Below are 20,112 nucleotides of genomic sequence, written 5' to 3'. Positions count from 1 at the left end.
ATCTCAGCTCCGGAAAGGTAGCGGGGGAAAGCCACCCCCTCCTGCTTCCCACAAACACCCTGTGGGCGGGTGTGATACTGGAAAGCAGCCTCCCGCGGAGTTTCCACCTCAGCCTGCGGCCTCTGCTGGCCGCCCCCTGGCGGCCAGCGTCCACCTCGCGCAGCCCGCACAACGGACTTGGGAGAAGGTGCTCACTCCAGAGGTCGTCAACCAGCCCCACACCCTTTTTAGAGCACCTTTTCCTTATCAGTCTCTGTCTGAAGGGACAAAGACAATTTTATACCATTTGCTGCCCTCATCAGCCCTTAAGGTGTATTGCTTAATTTAATCCTTATATCGAGATTGGTTCCATGTACATGATGAGACCAATGTCTTGCCTGATTTGAAGACTAGTAAGTGACAGAAGCAGAAATTGAACGGAGGTCTGTGGTCCGTCCAATTACACGGTTCCCTTTGCAGACCACCACCTGGGAAAGCTACAATAGTTGAGGAAGGGCAAGACAGGAACATTCCTCCTTACAGACATTAAAAAATTAACTTTATATTATTGAGGTATAATTGACAAACAATAAAAACATACTTAAAAGTGCACAGTTTTATAATGATTTTTAGATTTTTTCTATTGTGGTAAAATATATTTAACATAAAATATACCATTTTAACCATTTTTAAGTGACATTAACTTCACTCATATTGTGCAACAGCCATCACCACCATCTCCAGGACTTTCCCACCATCCCGAACTGAAACTCTGTCCCCATTAAACAGTGACTCCCGGTTCCTCCTCCACGGCCCCATACACCTCTATCCTACTTTCTGTCTCTGTGAGTTTGACTGCTCTAAGTACCTAAAATGTGGAACTATACATTTGTTTCTGTTTGGATCATTTCTCTCAGTGCAATGTTTTAATTTGATGAGTTTTGGCAAATGTGTTCATCTGTGTAACCAGCAGCCCAATCTAAACTAAAAAGAAAGCATTTCCCTCACCTCCCAGACTTCCCTGTGCTCCTTTGCAGCTAATGCTGCGCTCTCAGCTACTTTCTCAGCCCCCAAACCCAGCCCTGTGAAATTTCGGACCTCTTCCCATTACTATAGGTTTGTTTGTTCTAGAAATTCATTTAAATGATTCATGTAATATGTACTCATTTGTGCCTGGATTCTTTCACTCACTGTAAGGCTTTTCAGTAGTTCGTTGCTCCTGTTGCTGATTGGTATTCCATTGTGTGAATTTACCCCAATTCATTTCATCTTTCTACCAGTTGATGGGCACTGGAATGTTCCCAATTTGAGGGCACTATGGATAAAGCTACCAAGAACATTCATGTGGAAGTCTAGTATGGGCATATGTGTTCATTTATCTTGGTACGTAGCTACTTAGGAGTGGGATTGCTAGGTTATAATGGTTATAAATTCTTTATGTTTTCTGGTTTCAAGTTCTTTGTCAATAATATGTACCGAGAATATATTTTTATCTGAGAGACAAGCAAGTGTTGTTTAATTTGGTGCTGGAGAGGTGGAAGGTGTTGTGAGGAGCGGATCGGATAGTGTTGCTCATTTTAGAGAAGGGAGGAAAGGAAAAGGAAAAGTTGGACGTAGCTTTTCTTGACTTAAGTGCCACCAACAGTCTCCAGCAGAGGGCAGCAGAAACCACAGCACAGCTTCAGGGTCCGGAGGCCAAAGACCACAGAGTAGCAGCAGTCTATGGCCAGAGGGGCCTTGAAAGTCTTATGATCCATCACCGTTAAGGAGCAAATGGGGAGATTGAGGACCGAAGAAGAGGAACATGAGTTACCCACCCCCCCCCACCCCCGCCTTTATCTGACTCACTTGTTCTCATCCTTCCACATTCAGCCCAACTGCCCTTTTTCTGGGGGTCTTTCCAGCCTCTGTCCTTCCCTCCCCATCCAGCTCCTACATGGGAAAGTTTAACTTGCCTCTCTCCATACACTCCGAGTTCTTCAAGGACTGGGGCCAGGTCAAAATCATCTGTGTGATCCCAGGGCCTGGCACAAAGTGAGTGCTCCACAAATGTTATAGTGAATGGCTGCTACCTGCAGTGCTCCTCCGCAATCTGGACCCGACACACTCCTGGGCCCAGCCCTACAGCTAGTAGGACCGAAGTTCACCTGTTGCCTCCAGGGAAGTACAAGAGGACTCACTGCCCTCATTCATCGTTTTGTTCAACAAGTACTCTTTTGTGTTTACCTGGCACCCAGGATCAGAGGAAGTGAGTTGACAATATTGGTGGCAACTACTAACTTTTATTGAATGAACCCTACCAGGCACTCTTTTAAGACCTTTATATTTAATAACTTATTTAGGGGAGAAATAAGGGTCTCCTTCCTCAAAGGGCTCACATGCTAGTTGGGGAAGGAGTCAGTTGTTCATTCATTGAATAAAGACTTGTTGAGCACCACTCTGCACATGCATTGGGGCTATGGCTATGAACAAAAGAGACACAAATCTCTTCCCGAATATGGTAACTAAAAAAAAAAAATGAAGCTTACATTTTAGTAGTGGTGCTGGTGGAAAGATGATAAATGAACTAAATCGGTTAGATCATGACACAGTGGATGGATGATAAAAAATAGAAAAAAACAAAACAGAGGAAGGGGACAGGGAGCACTGGGGGGGTACAGTTTCGGAAAGGTGGTCAGGGAAGGTCTCGCTAACAAGGGAACCTCCAGGTGAAGACCTAAAGGGGCGAAGTAAGGAGTCACACAGATTTGGAGGGAAAGAGCACTCTAGGCAGGAGAAGAGCAAGTACAAAGGCCCTGAGGCCAGAACATGTGCCATGTTCAAAGACTAGCTGGTTAACTGGAACCTGGTTAGTGAGGAGAGCACGGTGGGAGGTGTTGAGGACAGAGGTGTAATGGTGGTCAGACCCTGCAGGGCCTTACCGCCTGTGGTAAGGCTGTAGATTTTGTTCTGCCTGAGGTGGGGAACCACCAGAGGATTTGGAACAGTGGAGGCATATGATACAACTCAGGTTTTACAAGAATTACAGTTGTGTTAAGAACGGGTTGTAAGGAGCATGGTGGCAGCAGGGAGACCAGTGACTACTGTGCAGATCCAGGTGAGCCGTGGCTGCTTGGACCAGCAAAGGCACCGGGGAGCGCATGGCTCGGAACACACAGAGTGCTCACAGAGGAGAGTGGGGGGCGGTGAAGTGTGTATGTCTCTTCCCTCCAGGATGGGAGAGGGTTGCTCACAAGACCTGGAAGCAGCTGCCGTGACAGAACTGGAAAGGGCTGGAGAGTCCCTGATCCCACTTGGAAGTTGTGGCTGAAAGCTGAGCTTGAGGCTGGTCTCCCTCCTGAACACACAACTCACCTCAGCAGGTAGGATGTCAGTGCTCACCTACCATTCCCCGTCTCACCCACTGTCTCACTAGGTGCACTCACCAGAACGTGGACGGAGGAAGGAGACTGGCTGCCCCGGGTAAGCGCTGAAAGGAAGAGTGAGGTCCTCTCAGGAAAGCCTGGAAGGATAGAGCATTCCTGCTGCTGTCCCTGCCTCTGCAACCAAGCTTGGTGTGCGTGCTTGGCAGTGATGACAAGGGTCAGGATGGCCCGCTCCCTAACCCTCCTAGGTCTCAACTGTGTGTTGGGGGGTTGGGGCTAAATACAAGCTATGACCCCCAGTTGCCTACCTGGCCTCCCCTCCCTACATCAAGTGCCCAGGACCCTGCCCCTGGGTGGTCCCTGGCCTGGATCTGTCCACAGGCCCCCACCTACTCCCCTCCCCCACCCCAGCCCTGCCTGTGGCCTGCCCACCAACCAGTCTTCCTGGCACTCAAGCTTCCATCCCTCAGCCCCACCACTCTAGCTGTAATCACAGCTCAGCCCAGACCCCCCTCCTGTGAATAACTGGGGCTGATTTAGGGCCCATCAGGGGTGGGGGGAGGGCTAATGGAGTTCGTGGGGGTGCGCCCTGGTGATGAGGGGAAGGTTGAGAGGCAATTAGCCGAGCTGACAGCCTCAGGAATCACCTAATGCGCCCCCTTACCTCACCCACAGTAAGGGCTAAGGAAGGGTTGAGGGGGCTGCCCCATTCCCACATCCAGGGTGGACTTGGACTTGGACTTGGGGAGGGATCCTGGCCCTCCCTCAGCGGGAGGTCTAAAGGCAGATAGCAGGAGAGAGACTTACACAAAAACAAAGACAAGGGGCTAGTGGCGGGGTGGAGGAGCACTGTGGGGAAGAAGGAGGCTGACCGAGTAAGTCAGGAGCTTCTGGTCCCTCATAACCCCCCACTCACCAACACACACACACACACACACACACACACACACACACACTGCCCTAGCTGAATCCTATCCCTCGCTAGGGACCAGCTCCTCATTAATACCAACATTAGCCCTGAACACTCTCCCCTCCCGGCCTCCCTGTCATTAATTACCTCTTCTCCCAGCCCAGCAGAGGAAAAACCAGCTCCTCCAGGGCCAAAGGAACCAGGCCTGACCTCCTGCCCAAGAAGCCACTCCTCTCAACTTCTGAAGGAAAGGAGAAGAGAGGAAGAAAGGAAGGAATCTAGAGGCAGGAAGGAAGAGAGGGAGGGAGGGAGGAGAGATCATGTCCTTCTGTCCCTGGCACCCCCCACCCCCACATTTCCCTCTTTGAGGTGCTCACCCCTTGGAGTCTTTCTGTAGCCTAAGATGCATCCCCATCCCTGAAAATGGTCAGCCAGGAGCTGAAAAGCCTCCGGCTGGGAAAGGGGCCAGATCCCTGAGCTCCCTTCCCTACCTACATCCCCTCTGAGTTCAGGTTGGGAACAGAAATTTGCACAGATGTGTACAAAGAGCCAAGTTTGCACAAACCTTCACACAGGGCTGTCACACATAAACACAAAACCAGACATGCTGGGACCAAAGTCACCCTGGGGATGAGAAGGGGCAACATACTCTGCTGGGAGGTACCGCCCACCACCACGTGCTGAGACAGCTGCTTGGAGAGGTGCAGATAAGGTGTCACAGAGCATCCAGTGTTAGTGGAGGGGGCTGTGCCTCCACAAGGGGAGGTGGGGGTTACTTGCATATGTATGAGCCTCAGGAGGAGGGACCCCTGCCTTCTCCTCTTAGTGCTGCCATCTTGAATCTCTCTAGCTCAGTTGCATTCTCTGTCTCTCTCGTGCACGTGCATGTGAGTGAGCACACATTAAAGCAAAGTGCAGTGAAAAGCTCACGTCCACCTCAGCTGTCTGGTCCAGGATGACAAGCCCTAACTCCCCTGTCAGCTCCCTCTGCCTTCCCAGAGCCTGTCCGTGCCTCCCAGATTGTGTCACCATGTGTCTTTCTTCGAGAAGACCCAGGCAGCCCTGCTCCCACCCACTATCGGGGCTGGGAGCGCCATGAGGTTCTCCTGAGCCCCTCCCATCACCCCCGTGAGCCCCATTATAAGACCAAGTGAGCCTGGAGACCCCACAATCGATATTCCTCAAAGATAAAGACGCTAATAACTCTATCCCTTCTTGTCCTCTAACTCTCGCCTACATTAGCTCTGACCACAGGCCCCAGGCAGCTGGGACCTGCAATAGGGGGTGGGGCCTGGAGCTGACTAACCCCTTCAGATCCAGGTAGAACGCAGGAGGGCAGATAGCAAGAAGGACTCCTGATATTCAGGAATCAGAGGCCATGGGGATTAGGGAGCGAAGCATGTTTCCCACTCCTGGATGGATGCACTGGAGACCAGCCTCAGAGTCTCTGAGGATTGCGGCCCCAGAAGCACTCTATTGGGGTGCCACGGTTCATGTCTAATCCCTGAGGGCTACTCAGAGGTGGTGAGCTGGGAGGCAAGTACCCACTGGGAAAAATCAGGGAGTCAGGAGACTAGAATTGATAGGAGTGGTCAGCGGGGGCACTGTGGCCCAGCCCTGCCTGCAGTATCTGGGGACTCTTCCTCCACCAGGGTCTGTTGGGAAAGCCCAGAGAGACCTGCAGCCTGCAACATTTCAGAGGAAGGGAGGAAGGAAGGAAGGAAGGAAGGAAGGAAGGAAGGAAGGAAGGAAGGAAGGCCCTCCTTACCTCCCACACTCCACAGCCAGGCAAGTCCTCTCTGGAGCAGCTGCCATTGGAGGGGGTGGTTGGGATCAGCAGACACCAGCTTCTTTTGTGAGCCCTATGCCCCCAAAACATACCCTTGCCCACCTGTCCTGCCCCATCCCCGAGGACCAGGGCTAGGGCCTGCGCTGGGGACAGGACAGAGAAGAAGAGGAGCATGAAGGAGGAGGAGGAGCCGGAGAAGAGTGACAATACAGCAGACATTTACACAGCACTTACTACCCCGTTGGCAGCGCTCTACACATAAACCTGATAGCAACCCTGTGAAGCTGTGCTGCCACCATCCCCATTTTGTAGAGGACACTAAGGCACAGAAAGGTTGAGTAACTTGTTTCACATCACACAGCTGATAAGTGCAGAACCAGGCATTCTGACTCCACAATCTAGAAGCTTCCACTCAGGGACCCTAGCTGTGGAAGAAGAGGAAGGGACCCAGTTTAGCAGAGAGTGAGCTGAAGAGCCTGTGATTAGAGGCCGGGCTCAGAGTAAAACTCGGTGTCCCGGGGCTCTGCCCTTCTGCATCTGAGCTCTTCCCTTCCTCCGTGGCCCCTGTGTGCAGTCTGTTCTTCTGCGCTGCCCTGAGTCCTCTTTGTCTCTGTGCCCTCCGAAGCCTCTTCCTGCAGCCGAGGCCCTGTCTTTTCTCCGTCTCTCCTGGCTCCAGACCTCTCTCCTCCCAGCGCCCCAGAGCCACAGCTCCTCAAACTTTCCATTTGAGCAGGGGAGGCTGTCAGCTGTAGTGGAGGTGGGGGCACAGGGAGACGGAGTGTGGAAGGGGCCTGGTGCTCGGAGTAATGGAGTCACCTCATTCCAGCGGGGTGGGGGTGGGGCTGGACTGCCGGTGTTCAGCCTGGAGTTCCTGGGTCCTGACTCCCCCCAGGGCTGTCACCTCCTCCCTCACCGAAGGCCTGTCCAAGGCCACTTCGCTTTAGGAATTTGGCAAGACAGGCTCACTCCAGCTGGTAGTTAGAGAACCTATGGCCTTCAGAGTCTGGAATTCTCTCCAGGAACTCTTCACTTCGGGGGTCCGGGCACACAGGACATTCTCCACCCAGGCTGCCCTGCGTTTTGCCCACACTGTTCCCGGAAACCAGATCAGACGCTCTGCTCTCCTGTCGGGAATCCGGCCCCTGCGGGAGCCGTACAGGAAGGGAGCCAAGGCTGCTTGGGAAGGCTGAGCGGGTCAGGGTGGCTTAGACCCCTGATTCTTTAGAGAGCCCGTCTCCATGCTGGGGCCTCGAGGAGTGGCTTCAGCACCGCTGATTCCTTCTCTCCAGAGCCCATCTGCAGGAGCTGGCAGGAACTTCCTTAGAGAGGAGCTTCCTTAGCATCCTGGGTTCTTTCCTTGATGCTGGGAATCCTCAAAGTGCCCACCACCCTTTCTCAGCCTCTACCTTTCATCCAAGACAGCCGTTTCTGAGAGGGAGAGCTGAAGGGAAGGGCCCACAACAGGTCTGGAGGAACCAGATGTCTGCTCCCACAGCCTCAGGTCACTGTGCCTGTACCAGCTTCCCATGGAGTCCTCAGGGTCCCATTCCACAGATCCCCCTGCAGGCGCCCATCTCTGCTGGTGCTCAGTCCCTGGTGTGTGTGGGGTGGCGATGCAGCGAATGGACGTGGCACAGCCAGGAGGCAATTAACAAGGAGGGGCCATGTGCCACAGCGGGGTGGAGGGGGTGCCAGCGAAATCCACCAGCTGTGAGTGATGGGGTGGCTGTGTGTGCATGCTTGCACGCATGCACCTGGCTGTGTGGGCTAGGCCAGTGTGCCTGGGGATGTGCTACACATGTGGGTCAGCGAAGCTGGCAATGTGGGAGCTAGCTCCCTCTCATCACCCAGGACAAGGCTCTGGGCCCAGATTGTCTGAAGAGAGCAGAGTGACTGGCTTCTGCTCCCCTTCCCAGATAGATGAAAGCTATCCAGTTCCCTCTCCCATGCTCTCTTGGAATTTTCCCTTCCCTGTCTTAATCTTTTTCTCAGAATCCCTAACCTCACCTGCTCAGCTTTTCCAGCCAGACCTCCAGCTATGGTTTCAAAAGTTTCTCATGCCCTGAAGCCCTTGACCTTGAAAATGCTACAGTACCCTGGCAGATCCCTTCTGCTACCTGCCCTCCGCCCCCTCTGCTACAATCCTGCCCAAAGTTGGCTGGAACCCAGAGCCCCTGGGCCTGGGCCTCTGAGCACAGCGACTCCAAGGTTGGGAGTGTTCCACACCCCACCCCCCAGCCCTGAAGAGAGAGGCTCAAGGGGCTGAGGAGGTGGGGAGGATGGGAGTGCAGGTGGACAGAAAGTGCCCTAGGTGTCCCTGCTCCTCTCCAGACACTGTGATTCAGCTGCTTGTCCCACTCATGCGTTCCTCTGACCCTCCTCTGTCCATCCGATTGTGTTTCTCTCTTCTCCGTCTGCTGTCTCCCTCTGCGTGCCTCCACGTCTGTAGGTCCTGTCCCCACCTCTGTCTGTACCAGCTCTCTCTTTGCACCTGTCCCTTAGGCTCACCAGTCAGCTCTGATTCCCCACCCTGTCTTTCTCACGAGGTTCCCACCCTCTCCCCTCCCAATGACTCCACCTGCTGTAAGTCCTCCCTCACCGGGGTGGAACAGCACCACCCCACCCACCCCAGGGCAGGAAAGGAGAGACTATGAACTTGCCCTCAGCCATCAGACCCCCAATCAGTCTGCAGCCCTGGTCAGACCTCTATTAGCACTAACCAGCCTGGACAAGAGGCAGACACCACTGGGCTAGGCCTAGGGGTGATAAGACCCAGATTGAATCACCATGTGCGGAGAGCTGGGCACCCAGGGACAAAAGGCAGCCATGCCATTAGCCCTGAGGAGCTGTGGGGAACATGGGTTATTGCAGGAGCTCGGCAGGTGATTGAAAGTGATGGGGCTGAGGTGGGGTGGGGGTGGGGAGCTGCTCCTCCCTGGCTCAGGGGTGAGGAAGATGGAGGCAGGGCCCTGGTCCTGGGGATGGAGGGCCTCAGCAGCCTTGGTGCTGACAGAAGCCTTGGGCGGCTCAGTAAGGCCAGCGGTGTTCCAAGGGGAAGAGTGGAAAGGAGACCCCACTGCCTCCCTCAGGCAGAATGGGGCAGGGAGATGGCTTTGTCCAGTCCCTGGCCTCCAGGTGCTGATCTTAAGGAACTTAGAGCTGAGAAGGGTCATGGAGGGGAAGCAACAAGGGGTTGCTTCCCTCACCAACCCTTTAAGCTGCTCCTTCTTTCCCCGTCCCGGCCACATGTACATGTACACACACACACACACACACACACACACATGCAAACTTGTGCTCACTCAAGTGCTCACTCTCTGGCTCTCCCTGCGCCGCCCCCACCATTGCTCCTACTGTGTGGTCACTCTGCCTGCCAATATGTTCATCCTGTCATGGCACAGCTCATACCCCCCCCCCACACACACACTGTAGCACCAGCCTCCTGAACGGGAAGCGTGGAAATGGCCAGTTAGGTGTCTGATGGCCTGAGAAGCTTCGCCTAAGGCTGCCTCACCACCAGGCAGACAAAGTAGGCTCAGGACTGGGAGCAAACCACAGCCATGAGGTAGAGGTGACAGTGGCATGGAGTAGGGGTAGGTGCCGAGGGAAACCAGAGGGGGGGGTCCCAGAGAATCATCCCCTACCTGAGTGCCCATACCCCACTCCCAGAATGACGTCATTCCAAGAACTGGCAAGAGATGCAGCCAAGGGACAATAAATATAATTGCTGTGACAGAACCCTACCTAGAGAAAAGGGCACGTCCTCCCCTCCCACACTCCACCTGCCCCTCCCGCATGCTGAGGGAGAGTCAGATGCTTTGGGATCACCCTGGGGCTGCTGAGGGCAGGCCCCAGCATTCTGGCTACTCAGCCCCAGCCCCCAGCCAGCCCCTAGCCCAGGACGTCCAGGTACACGGGAGGCGCCTGGGCCAGGGCCTGCAGCTGGGCGTGCACGTCCTTGATGCTGCGGCGCTGCTGGGGCTCCCGCTGCCAGCAGCCCCGCATGATGGCATAGACCTCCGGCGGGCAGGCACGTGGCCGCTCCAGCTCACGTCCCTGAGTGATGCACTCGATCGCCTGGGGCCACCGGAAGGAGAGAGAAGAGACAAGAGAGAAGAGAGCACACTGGGCTAGGGGCAGGAGAGGGAGGCCAGCCCCAGTAGTGCCCCTGCTTCACCCAGGCTCCTAAGGCAGGTCCCACGACATGTCTGGGCCTCTTGGCTACTAATAATCTAAAAGGATGCAATGAATCCCAAGATTCCTTTCCACTCTGATGTGGAGCAGTGGGAAAGATTAAGGCTAGACAGACTCTGGGAAGGTTGGGCTGGGGGTAGGATTGCTTCCCAAAGGGCTAGAATCTTGTCTTCAGAAGACTTGCCAGGTGGGTTAAGGAAGGGGAGGGACCAAGGCCTTGCCAAATCCATCAGCCTGGCCACTGAAGGCTGAGTGGAGGAAGGGGAGGGTCCTCCAACCCTCAGCTCCAGAGGGCAAAAAGGAAAGAGAGCAGGATGGCCGGTAAAAGCCTTGAAAAAGGGCTGGCTTGCATTTGACGGTAGAAGGCAACCCCGCTTCCTTTTCTCTTCTGTAGGTATCACTCTGTGGGGACCTAGCTTCTCCAAAAAGAAACTGCAGCAGGAAAGATCCAAGTTAGACTCCAGGAAAGACTGCTAGAGCTGTTAAGGGGTCTAAAGAAGGAGCAGTGGTGTCAGGGAGCTGGCTACAGGGCCTGGAGCCTCTCCCCCCGTTCTTCCCTCCCTCCCCATTAGAGGGCTTGGGTTATAGGCGGCACTAATTCCATTCCTTCTCTCAGTGCTTGAGAAAATTAAAATCTATAACCCTCTCCCCCACCCCACCAGCCTCCAGGGAAGAGACTGCATTAGGAGAAGAAATGGAAACTGACAGCTGCGAGCCAAGGAGGGGGTGGGGAGGCTGCTCTGGAAGACAGAACACCTGGGGCCTGCTCTGGCTATGTCCAGCACGAGGGGGCAGGGGCAGGGCTGTCCTTCCTACAGTCTAACCTCCAGCCTTCCTGCTGCAGTGTCAGGCCCTCTTGTTTTGTGCTCCTCTTCCCACACCTCTCCCTTCCACCCTCATAATGCCTGTTAAGTCTATAAAATGCAGCTAGGGATGAAAGTCCGGGTGCCATCTGTAAAGCTCTCTGAGATTCCCCGAGAGCCAGTAAGTGGAGGGGGGAGAATGCAAGAAAGAATAGAGAGGGGTGGGGGGCGCACAGTGTCGGCAGAAGGACCGGTGCCTGCTGGCAGTGGGATGCGGAGCAGAAGGGCACAGAGTTCTAACAGACAGCCAAAGGGGCAGGGACAGGAGTGGCCAACGGGGGCGGCCCAGGAGGAGGGGCTGACCTCAGTGTTGGAGAGCTGGTACCAAGGCTGCTTGCCGTAGGTGAAGATCTCCCAGAGCAGCACGCCGAAGCTCCACACGTCGCTCTCGGTGGTGAACTTGCGGTACAGGATGCTCTCCGGCGGCATCCAGCGGATGGGCAGCATGGTGCGGCCTCCCACCTGCAGGGGGTGGGGGTGGGGAGCGTCACCTGCAGGGGTCGCCCCTGTGCAGCCTCTCCCGGCTAGACCAGCCGAGTCCCGTCATTAAAAATACAAGGAAGTGACTCTGTCTCCCCCAGGGCTAAGAGATGAAAACCGATGATGCCGTTTTGTCCCAGGTAGCAGAGACGGACCCTCCTCCACTGCAGATCCAGGAGCTAAGAAGGGGCTTTAAGCCTAAGAGTCTCAGACCCCAACTCGCCCAAGAAAGAGGAGAGCGTGCCTGTGCCTGGCCGGGGCAGGCTGTGGGTGGGGACTCAGCATCCCTGTGTCTACTGTTGGGGGCGTGGCTGGGACCAAAGACCCTTACGCGGTAATAGTCGGTGCTGTAGATATCCCTGCTCATGCCGAAATCGCCGATCTTAACTACCAGTCCCTGACCCACCAGACAGTTGCGCGTGGCCAGGTCCCGATGCACGAAGTGCAGTCCCGCCAGGTACACCATTCCCGCAGCGACCTGGCTAGCCACAGCCAGCAGCTGCCCCAGTCCCAGAGGGCCTGGAGCGACGTCTTCCCCGCCAGCCAGCAGCTTGGCATCAGGCCCGTGGGACCTGCAAAACAGCGAGGGAGAAGAGGTGGGTCGGGAGGAGAGAATCCCCAGGAGCCTGAGGAAGCAGAGTCTGGGGAGCTGGGGTGGAGGGGGTGGCACTCAGGGGGCTGAGAATGGACGAAGGAAAGAACAGGGCAGGCAGCTGTCTGTAGGGCAAAGTGGGGTGCCAGACGTGCCCAGCTCCAGGGCCACCACCAGTGCCCACACTTCCCAGTCATGCCTTCCTTTCAGGCAGCTGCCTTGAACTCCAACCCCAACATCCACCTGCCCACTGGCCCCCACATCTCTCACACATGGAAACCCCTGACCTAGACCTTGCCAATAATGCTTAGCACCTTCCCTCCAGCCTCAGTGAGGGAATCTTCCCACCCAGCTCCGAGCCTGAAACCTGGGAGCCCTCCTGCATTCCTGCTTCTCTCGCCTTTGCCATTGATATCCAGCCATTCCTGCGGGGTCTTCCTCCCTTCCAAAGGTTTCCAGGCTGCCCAGCTCCTCCCCACAGGCACCCCTCCAGCACAGTCCCCGATGACTCACTCCATTCCCCAATATTCTTTCTTCTGAACCTTTGCCTGAGCTGACGACTTTCCCCATTCTGCTCTCCCCTACCAGCCAGCTTTCTCCTTATTCATTTATTTCTGCATCTATTTATTCCAGGTATTTGTTAAAATATCTCCAGTGTGCTATGCACCACAGCTACAATGGGGAGTAGAATGCAATGTGAGGGACACCTAATCAGTACTCAGGGTAGGGATGGAAGAAGTCAGGGAAGCCTTCCTGGAGGAAGAGATGTCTAAACTGAGACTCCAGCCCTGAACAACAGAGGTGAATAAGCCATTCGAATGGTCAGGGACTGGGTGAACGAATGGCTGGAGGGAGGCCCAGTGTGCCAGGCAGAGAGAACTGTGAGCACAAAGGCCCAGAGGTGAGAAGGAACAGATGGCCTCTCCTCGGGGAAGTCTTCCAGACTTGTCTAGGTGCTTTCATGATCCCCTCCTTTGGTTCCCTCTGTGCTCTATCCACCTTTTCAAGCTGCTTCTCCCATGGCCTGGGCCCCAGACGGTTGCCTGCACCCCTGGAACCTGGCACTGAGCCCCACTGTGTCTCGTGAGCAAAGGCAAGGGCTCCTCTCGTGCTCCTCACACTCAGCCTCAGATCTGGCATCGCCTCCCTCCTGCTCAACACCCTCCAGGGGCTCCTCTCCACACACGAGGGAAGTCAGACTTCAGGGTCTCTCCCCACTGACTTCTGCAGCCTGACTGTACGAATGACCCATCGCTCCCAAGGGATTGTCTGGGGACCAAAGTGAGACCATCAGCTAACAATTACACATAGCTTTCGCATCCAGAACCACAGTCCCCTGGGTGGGGAAACTGAAGTCAGAGGAGATAGCTACTTAGCAAAAAAGGCTCAGCTAGTAAGGCAGAGCCGACCCCAAACCCCGGCGTCCCCCTGCCTCGCACTGCCCCAACCTCACAGGGCTCGCCCCGTCAGAACACGTGGCCATCACAGTCGGGGCTAAACGCAGGGCTCTGCCTGGGGCCATAGCCCCCTGGGCCACTTACTGCCTATGTGCTGTTGGACAAGCCACTGAACCTCTCTAAGCCTCATCTGTGAAATGGTCACATTTATTGAAGTTATCAAAATTATCAGCACAAATTAGTAAACAAAGCAGTTGTTTTATCTGAAGCCAAAGAAATTAATATTTGGTAAATTTCTTCGAGTATAAATTGCCATACATGCTCGGGACTATGAAAACTGAATACGCGTTTATACTGTTGTGCAGGGGTGTGTGCAAGGACACGCAGCCGCAGTAAGGACAGACTGTAAAGCATGTGACTGGGACGCAGACGGTGCCTGCCAAGTGCTGCCGCCGCCGCAGCAGTTGTCTCAACTGCCACCTCTTCCAAGTGTGGCCACGATGCTCCACACACAATGACTCTACTAGTGCAATCTGCCCGACTGCTGCCACGCTGTCCTTTGCACGGACTGTCCCCCTGTTCACATGTCTGCCTCAGAGCTCCCTGAGGACAAGAGTCATGCCTTCCTGCTCCTTCTTGGTGTGCCCCTCAGTTCAACAGACAAGCCAGAATGTGCCTGTGGGGAAGGGGCATCAGGGCTCAAAGCCAGGGGCCAAGGCCAGCACCAGAGCCAGGTGCTCATACCGGAGGAAGCGGTTGAGGTCACCGTGCCGCATGTACTCAAAGACCATAAGCAGTGGGCGGCCCTCGGTGCAGACTCCAAAGAAGCGTACAATGTTCTGGTGCTGCAGCATGGTGAGCAGCTCAGCCTCACGCTGGAAGTCCTGCCGCGCGCTCTCAGACACCTCCTTCAGAGCCTGATGGTGGGGCGGACACAGGACTGAGTGGGGGAGAGTCCTCACCTCTCCACATCCAAGGTGGCCCACGCTACTGCAAGTCTTGAACCATACCAGATGCTGGCAGCCCACCACCCAGCCTGAGCACCCTGTTCTGGAACAACGGCTAAGGTCTTACCTTCACAGCCACCAGCATCTTGTCCTGCTCAGGCAGCAGGCTGTGGCACTCCGCAAGGAAGACCTTTCCAAAGGCGCCCTCACCCAGCTCCCACTTGAGTACGATGTCCCGGCGTTTGATGTGACGAACACCTGGGGAGTGGCTTGCAGGATCAGACAACAGCCCCCGCTTTGGGAAGGGTGGGGTAAGGGCCAGGACGGGACTGTCTAGCAGGGCTGTGCACTGCACCAGGGCACCAACCAAGGGGGTGGATGAGGCCTGAAACTGAGCCTTCACTTCTTCACCAAGCCCCCTTCTGTGGCGTAGACAGGAGTGGTAATGGTGTGAACAAGAGTGGTGGTGGGGGGGAAGGCTTGTTCATGTCTGGGGTAGGCAGGAGCGATGACACGGGAGGCTATACACGTACATGCATGGAAGCTTGCCCCCACCCTTGGCCAAGCATGTTCTCTCACAGGTATCACTGAAGTATTGTGGGTTTTCAATAATGTGGCCTTGGAGCCCAGAGCCTTTGCCCTCAGTAGGGGACAAAGAGCTGCCACCCAATGTCATGAAATGCAGGGACATGGCCAGTCCATCCTCCGGAGCCAGCACCGCAGGGCCTAGGGAGGAGACACAGCCGCAGGTTGCAGGGTGCCAAGCGACCCCACCTTGTAACTTACAGGGTGATGAACAGAGGAGCTAGTGGACGTGACAACACGCAGGGAGATGGGGAAGCACTATGGCCTCTCTGTGTCTGGCTCCAGTCCAACCCCAGGCCCCATGGGCCACCAAAGAACTCCCCCACCTGCCCCCAACAGAGCTCAGACCTCCCAGACCCACTTAGTGTTTGACTACAATCCAGCCACCAATTAGCATCTGCTACCTGTGAAACTACCACAGCCCCAGGCTACACACACTCACACACTCAGCCCCACAGCCAGCAGGCTCTCCTACACCCACACACATACTTCCTAAACTCCGTGTGTCTGTCCACGGCACCAACCCACCCCACCCCACAGAACACAGAGTCAGGAAGAGCTACTGGGAAGTCAAGCCAGTGGGACAAACTGAAAAACAGCCCTTCCACTCACGGTTGATCCCAAACTTGTTCCTCCGGCCACATTTGTTGAGCACGAGGAACAGTGTGGAAAGGAAAAGGCAGGCAAAGACAGCCAGGCCCACGGCCACCGAGACCTGGGAGTGAGGGTGGTTAGATCAGGAGCTTCTTTTGATCTCTAAGAACTCCCCCACAGCAAAACGTTCCTCCGTCCTGCACTGAAGTCCAGAGCCGGGCTCCCAGACCTGCTTCCCCCTCCCCTGTGGCAGCCGGCTGTGGCTGTGAGGCGGGCTGACTGAGCACGGGCCAGACTGTGGAGATGCCCATCCTCTGACCAGAAGCGGCATGCAGGTAAGCCTCTAGCCCAGCCTCCTGATCCCAAGTGGGCAAGCCTGCACTTCCCACGCTCACCCCAAAAGGCGTTTCGTCCTTCTTCTCCACTGGGTCTCCAGACGTACTGTTAGTGTCTGTGGGGACACAGGTCAGGTGGGCCTTGGCACATGTGTGTCTCCTCCAGCAACTCCCCACCCTGGTCCTGGCTCACCCCTTGGGGACCAGGTTAACTGTACCCTCTGCCCCAGCCTTGGATCCAGGGACCACACAGAACCTACCTCCAGCCTGAGTTACTCACCCACCGGCGAAAAGGAGACTGCAGCAGAAGGGAGGAGAGAAAGCAGTCAGATGGGGGAGAAGAGCAGTGAGTCCTCTTCCCCCTTGAGACTCATCCCTTCAAGGGCTGTGGGTGAGATGGGGTGACGGGGTGCTAGACCTCAAGCGGGAAGATGCACATGGCCCTTTTCCAGTGGGGCTGTGGATGCCCTGGTTGTATGGCTCTCTCCAGCCAGCCCAAGTGGGTGGAAAATAGCTCAGGGATTCAGGACTCCTGGGGCATGGGGGAAGCAGGGGCAAGGAGGCCAGCACGGAGCTGGACAACAGAACTCCAGACTCTTTTCTGTGCAGGACTAGGCACTCCAACTTCTAGGGCCAGGAGTGCAGCAGAAAGTGGGCCAGGCCTCCCTGGACACCAGGATATGTACCCAGGTGGAGCCCAGGGAGTGGGGATAGGGTTCAGGGTAGCCTCGCACCAGGGATGGGGTCCTCGGGGTTGAACTCGAAAGGGTTGTCCATAAAGGCGGCCATGATGGAGGCAGCAGCCTGGCCTGAGGGGTTGGTGGCCAGCAGCGTGTAGTTGCCATTGTTGACGTGCGTGGGTTGGTTGAGGCGCAGGCACCCATGCCTCACAGTTTCATTGGCGGCTGGCTCCAGGAACTCGGTGAAAATGAAGCTGGTCTCGTTGAGCACGGAGCCATTGAAGAGCCAGCGTAGAGAGGGTGCTGGCTGCCCATCCACCGAGAAGGGGATGCACCAGTGATGCAGCTCCACCGCCGCATGCAAGTGCACACTGGCCGGGACTGCCGGCCAGAGAGAGTGCGGGTGAGCAGTCAGGAGTAGCTGGGGGGCGCCAGCCAAACCTGACAGGTCCGGGGCTGGGGGAGGGCGCGAGGAGGGGGAGTTGACAGTAAATTTTCAATAAACCAGGTAGCAAGTGTATAAAATTTGGAGGCTTAAAGAAAAGTGGTGGGCATAAAGTAAATAAGGAATAGCCTTAGAGAAGAGGTGCATCACTCATGGAAATTAAACATGGAGTCGTTTGGATAAGTGTAATCAAGCTTAAGAAGATAGGAGGGCCCTGGCAGGTGGCTCGGCTGGCTGGGGAGCGTTCCAGTACACCGGGAAGAAAGGTTGTGGGTTTGATTCCTGGTCAGGGCGAGAATGGGAGGCAACGGATCGATGTTTCTCTCCCCCTCTCTCAAATCCTTGGGTGAGGAATAAATTAAACTAAAAAAAGAAGATAGGAGGGAGCAAAAAAATAAATAAAAGTTTTAAAAGTTTTTTAAGGAAAACATGGTTTTCAAGTAGACCCAAGCTCAGTAATAGGAAAAATCTGTATCTGTATATACACATACACGTACAATGTGTACTGGAATCCCAGCCAGCACTCATGCGGTAGAATGCTGCTGAGCAGAGAACGGAATGAACCAGAGCTACTCCCATCAACGTGGATGAATCTTACAAGTATAACTGAGCAAAAGAAAGTAGACGCAAAATAATACGTGAGGTATGATTCCATTCATAGACTTGCAAGAACAGGCAGAATGGCACCATACTGATAGGGAAACATATATGTCTAAAATTACTTTTAAAAGCAAGGAAATGATTATCACAAAGGTCGGAATGGGGTGGAGGAGAAGGATGGTTCTGAGTGGGGAGAGGGAGGGAGTGTCTGCTGAAGTGCTGGTAAGAGTAATTATTGTTTAAAGGGCATAGACTTTATGCACAAACCTATGCACGCTATATTCCACATTAAAAGAAAAGTTATATAATGTAGAAGACTTAAAATAATTTGTTGGCAGACCTGGAAAAATCAGGCAGTGAGCTTAGAAGAGGAGGTACTAAAGGAGGGCAATTGTTTCTTTTTATTTAAATCTAAAGTTGGGTATTTTTTAATAGTTTATTTTGTATTGTATTTTTTTCCCCTAGCAATTGCTTCTTTTAAAACTAGTTTGTAGAGTTAAGGCCCTGCAGAGGGATGGGCTTGAAGAACTACAGCAGAACAGTGAGAAGGGCCAGGCTGATGGCCTCAGGTAGCAAGACTTGGGCAGGAGGCCAAAAAGAAATCCATCTCCATTCCCTCTGGCCTTGATGAGCCCCCAGCATTTCCCCCAAAGGATCAGGTTTTCATGGGAATCTGAAAACAGCTGGGAGGGAGCAGCTGTGGAGATACTCATCCCACCCCTCTCCTCCACTGCACACCACCCCCCACATCTTCTCGTAAAGGCAGAAGGGGTGGGGGAGGGGCAGGGCAGTCGTCAGGACTCACAGGAGACATTGACCTGGACGGAGACTTCCGCACGGCCCACATCGTTCTCCGCCCAGCACGTCACATTCTTTCTGTTGAGGTCACTGGTGACGTTGGCCAGGATCAGCCCCAGGGAAGGCAGACTCCCAGATTTCTGTGTCGGGGAAGAGAGGGGAACATCAAGAAGAATGTCAGCTGGCTTCTGGCTAGAAGCTGGGGCGCTAGAGCTGATGTCTTTGGGGAGCCCCTCTGGCTCCAGATGGACAAGAGGGAGGGCCGGTGGAGAGGGTGAGGAAAGAGGTGTGGAAGAGAATACAGCAGAGAACTGGCCTCCTCCTTTAGAGCTTGTTCACAGACAATAATCTCTCCTGGATTATTTATTTAATGGTTCGGAAAATGTAGAATATAACTGATAACCTCAAAATAGGCACAAAATATCCCAAACCAAAACCACCCACCTGAACAGCTAAATGGATGTCACAAACCCCAAGTACCAAAAACACATGACTCCTGGGAGAACCGATTAGGACCTCACCACCTACTCGCCCCCAGTCTAACATGGTCTTAGCCCAGGGGAGGTCAGAAACAGGGAGACAGCCCGATACCAGGGCACCCGGTACAGGCAACAGCAGCACCGTGGCCTCCTTGGGCAGATGGAGACACAGAGTGAAGTTAGAGAGACAGTGACTTCATTCTGAATCATCATCAAAAGGTTGAATCAGTTTCAGCTTTTCTTCCTAGGAAACCAAGGACGTGTGGAAGTTTATGATCTTAAGACAATTCTTAATCTTGCTCAACCTTGGTTTCCTTGTTTTGTAAGAAGAGATAGACAAAATGATCTTTTGACATTTTAGAAAGGCATTTTCATAACATGATGAAAATAAATGAAGTAGTGGACAAACATCTCTTATCTGGAAATCTCATAATGTGGAATTCTTCAGAGAAAGCCAGAGGAGGTGAAGTTTCCCTGGGTTTCCACTGGAATATGTGAGTTCAGAGATGCTGGAAGCACTGTCCAGCCCCCTGTACAAGGTCTGGGTTCCAGCCACCTGCAGGAAAAGCCCTGCCCTAAACTGGGCTGTCCCATCTCCAAATCACCCTGGAGCGTGGTGTCCTATTAACTGTTCCCTCTGTGCTGCTGTCCTGAAAGTGACCATCTTTCCCTCCTCTCATTTAACCCCACTAGGACATGACTTTTCTATGGGAAGTTTCTAGAAAACACAACTGGTAGCAAACATGTAAATCACTCAAGGAAAAGAACAAAAACCTGGTATTTTTCGAAGCATAGTTAATCAGCCCTGGCTGGTGTGGCTCAGTGGATTGAGTGGGAACCAACAGGTCACCAGTTTGATTCCCAGTCAGGGCACGTGCTTGGGTTGTAGGCCAGGTCCCCGGTTGGGGGTGATGTTTCTTGTCCTCTCTTTCTCCCTCCCTTCTCACTAAAAATAAATAAATAAAATCTTTTTAAAAAGATTTTATTTATTTTAGAGAGATGGGGAAGGGAGGGAGAAAGAGAGGGAGTGAAACATCAATGTATGGTTGCCTCTAGCACACCCCATACTGGGGATATGGC

The 20,112-nt window shown here is 54.1% G+C and overlaps 1 protein-coding gene across 2 annotated transcripts in view; it reads right to left on the bottom strand.

The window, feature by feature from the left end:
- Positions 1 to 9,748: 9,748 nt before the first annotated feature.
- Positions 9,749 to 20,112, bottom strand: part of NTRK1 (neurotrophic receptor tyrosine kinase 1) — a 21,188-nt gene continuing 10,824 nt past the window's right edge. For both annotated transcript variants that reach the window (XM_036015104.1, XM_028502993.2), the window contains exons 7-17: positions 18,561 to 18,693; positions 16,765 to 17,091; positions 16,311 to 16,328; positions 16,091 to 16,146; positions 15,714 to 15,816; positions 15,096 to 15,242; positions 14,644 to 14,774; positions 14,314 to 14,486; positions 11,912 to 12,152; positions 11,404 to 11,562; positions 9,749 to 10,120 (exon numbers count right to left, since the gene is read on the bottom strand). In XM_036015104.1, coding sequence (XP_035870997.1) covers positions 9,935 to 10,120; positions 11,404 to 11,562; positions 11,912 to 12,152; positions 14,314 to 14,486; positions 14,644 to 14,774; positions 15,096 to 15,242; positions 15,714 to 15,816; positions 16,091 to 16,146; positions 16,311 to 16,328; positions 16,765 to 17,091; positions 18,561 to 18,693 — 1,674 coding nt within the window. In that variant the 3' untranslated portion in view covers positions 9,749 to 9,934. The remainder of the gene's footprint in view (positions 10,121 to 11,403; positions 11,563 to 11,911; positions 12,153 to 14,313; positions 14,487 to 14,643; positions 14,775 to 15,095; positions 15,243 to 15,713; positions 15,817 to 16,090; positions 16,147 to 16,310; positions 16,329 to 16,764; positions 17,092 to 18,560; positions 18,694 to 20,112) is intronic.

Source organism: Phyllostomus discolor, chromosome 14, assembly GCF_004126475.2.
Source record: "Phyllostomus discolor isolate MPI-MPIP mPhyDis1 chromosome 14, mPhyDis1.pri.v3, whole genome shotgun sequence".
In the NCBI taxonomy this organism is placed as follows: Eukaryota; Metazoa; Chordata; class Mammalia; order Chiroptera; family Phyllostomidae; genus Phyllostomus; species Phyllostomus discolor.
Note: the sequence above shows the minus strand (reverse complement) of the source record. Positions and strands in the feature narration are given on the sequence as shown.